Source organism: Orycteropus afer, unplaced genomic scaffold, assembly GCF_000298275.1.
Source record: "Orycteropus afer afer isolate SDZICR_OR568_19922 unplaced genomic scaffold, OryAfe1.0 scaffold00761, whole genome shotgun sequence".
In the NCBI taxonomy this organism is placed as follows: Eukaryota; Metazoa; Chordata; class Mammalia; order Tubulidentata; family Orycteropodidae; genus Orycteropus; species Orycteropus afer.
This window is the reverse complement of record NW_006922348.1, coordinates 225049-227002: the sequence shown is the minus strand read 5'-3', so window position 1 is coordinate 227002 and position 1954 is coordinate 225049. Positions and strand designations below refer to the sequence as shown.

The 1954-nt window shown below is 34.3% G+C and overlaps 1 protein-coding gene across 1 annotated transcript in view; it reads right to left on the bottom strand.

Moving 5' to 3' along the window:
- The window catches only part of HDAC8 (histone deacetylase 8), a 536169-nt gene that overhangs the window by 378898 nt on the left and 155317 nt on the right, over positions 1-1954 (bottom strand). Inside the window, exon 5 of the mRNA XM_042783233.1 lies at positions 328-440. Within this exon, the coding sequence (XP_042639167.1) occupies positions 328-440 (113 nt within the window). The remainder of the gene's footprint in view (positions 1-327; positions 441-1954) is intronic.

Genomic DNA, 1954 nt, shown 5'->3' with positions numbered 1-1954 from the left:
GGCTGGTGCGGGATCGGGCAGTGTTTCGTTCTGCTGTGCATGGGGTCGCTATGAGTCGGAAACGACTCGAGGGCACTTAACAACAACAACAACAAGAAGATTTCTACATAACATTCTCTCTTGTAGAGCTTTGGTATTTAAAACAGCTTGGTCAGAAAAGCAGGAAATGCATAAGTTAGAAGGGTCTATATTTACTTTAGACTTCCCAATTAGGAAAAATTTCAATTACAACAGGCATTTCTCCTTTCACTAGTTGCCCAGAAGCTGTATTACTGATAAAAGTCTGTTGTCTTAGCATAGAAGCATCTTTGAAATTTCAGGGCTTACCATCTCCATGGTGCAGATCCAAATCAACATAGAGAATGCGGTCAAATTTCCGTCGCAATTGTAATATTCCCAGGACAGCATCATTGAGATAACAAAAACCAGATGCTTCATCTCTGCAAGAAAACAAGTTACTATAGCCAACAGCCAAAAGCAATCCAAGGGAGTCTTTACAGCCAAGGATCTAACCCTTGAGATCCATTCTATTACAATTCTCTCTTCTTTTAAGAAAAACAAAAATCTTTCTACAAAGATTATATACTAAAAGGGAATGAAGCATTTGGTAAACTAAATACTCAGTTTGGTTGATAAAATTTTCCATTCAGGATCTCAGATTTTCAAAGAATTAGAATATTTTAACTATATTAACAAAACAGAACCTTTCCCTGATGATTCAGGAATCATTTCAAAGAATCTGTAGTGCCTTGGGGTCATCATGATCAACACTAATTAGCACTTTTAGACTTTAAGAAAGCTTGAATCTGGAAAGGGCCTTAAAGATAATCTTGTTCAGCCAGATGTAGATAGCAGTGGTTGGATTATCTCTGTACTGACAGCATGACATAAGCTAGAAATCATTTTTTGAATAAGTTTTGGTACTTGTTACTCATAAAAAGCTAGGTATTAGAATGTACAGATGCAAAACCTGCTGGGCAGTATAATGTGGTTGCCTTTCTGTAAATGTAATTATTATAATGGAGATTGAAACAGCCTTTTCTAAAGTTATTTTATTTCCTTCACAAAAACTGTCTTTGATTTCATCAGTGTCCTTTAACTTTTTTGCTCCTGGTAATATTATGTCACTTTAACTGCTCATCAGCATTAACCCATTTTTATTAGTTTTCTTAAGCCTTTTGGATTAGATAAAAAAAGAATGTTCTTTATCATCAAGAATGTATTATAATCTATTTTTAAGTTCTCACCTAAATACTGGTTTCTTTTGTTTCCATAGACTTAAAAGATCTAGATTATTTTTCCTAAGTACTCCTTGATATATCACTTGAAACAGAATTCTAGGCATAAGCATCATGTAAAAGGAGATCTTTGTCCAGCACTTACATAATGAATAAACTTATTCCTGATATTTCTTACAAAATAACATTTCATATTCTGAACAACAACCTGGTTTACAGACTGAATCAGAGACAAGTATATTGGCAAGCATTAATTGGTAAAAATATCACTAAACACTGAATTTGTATCATGAAGGTGAACTTATCAATCATCTAGTAAAAAAATAGCCTGGTTGTAGATATTCAATCAGAAAAAAAAAAAAAAAGGATTTTTCCATCTATGAATTTTCTGTAAATAAGAGCTAGTCTGGCTTCATAGGAATAAGCCTTGGGCTGTTGATGGTGACTCTCTTTTCCCTTCCTGAGGTTGGAGGAGGTCAGAAGATGCCCTCCCCATGCACTTTTTGCAATTATCTACATAAGACCAAAGGTTCAACACATATTTTAAAGCATAGATGAGAAGGTTGGGCGGCAAGTAGTTGAAGTAAATGGAAGTGAAACAACTGGAAGAGAAATAACAAAAATGTTCACACATGTGAAGAATATAACTAATGTCATTGATCATTATGTCTGAGAAACTGAGGAAGGTTTTGCTGCATATATATTATCACAAAAAA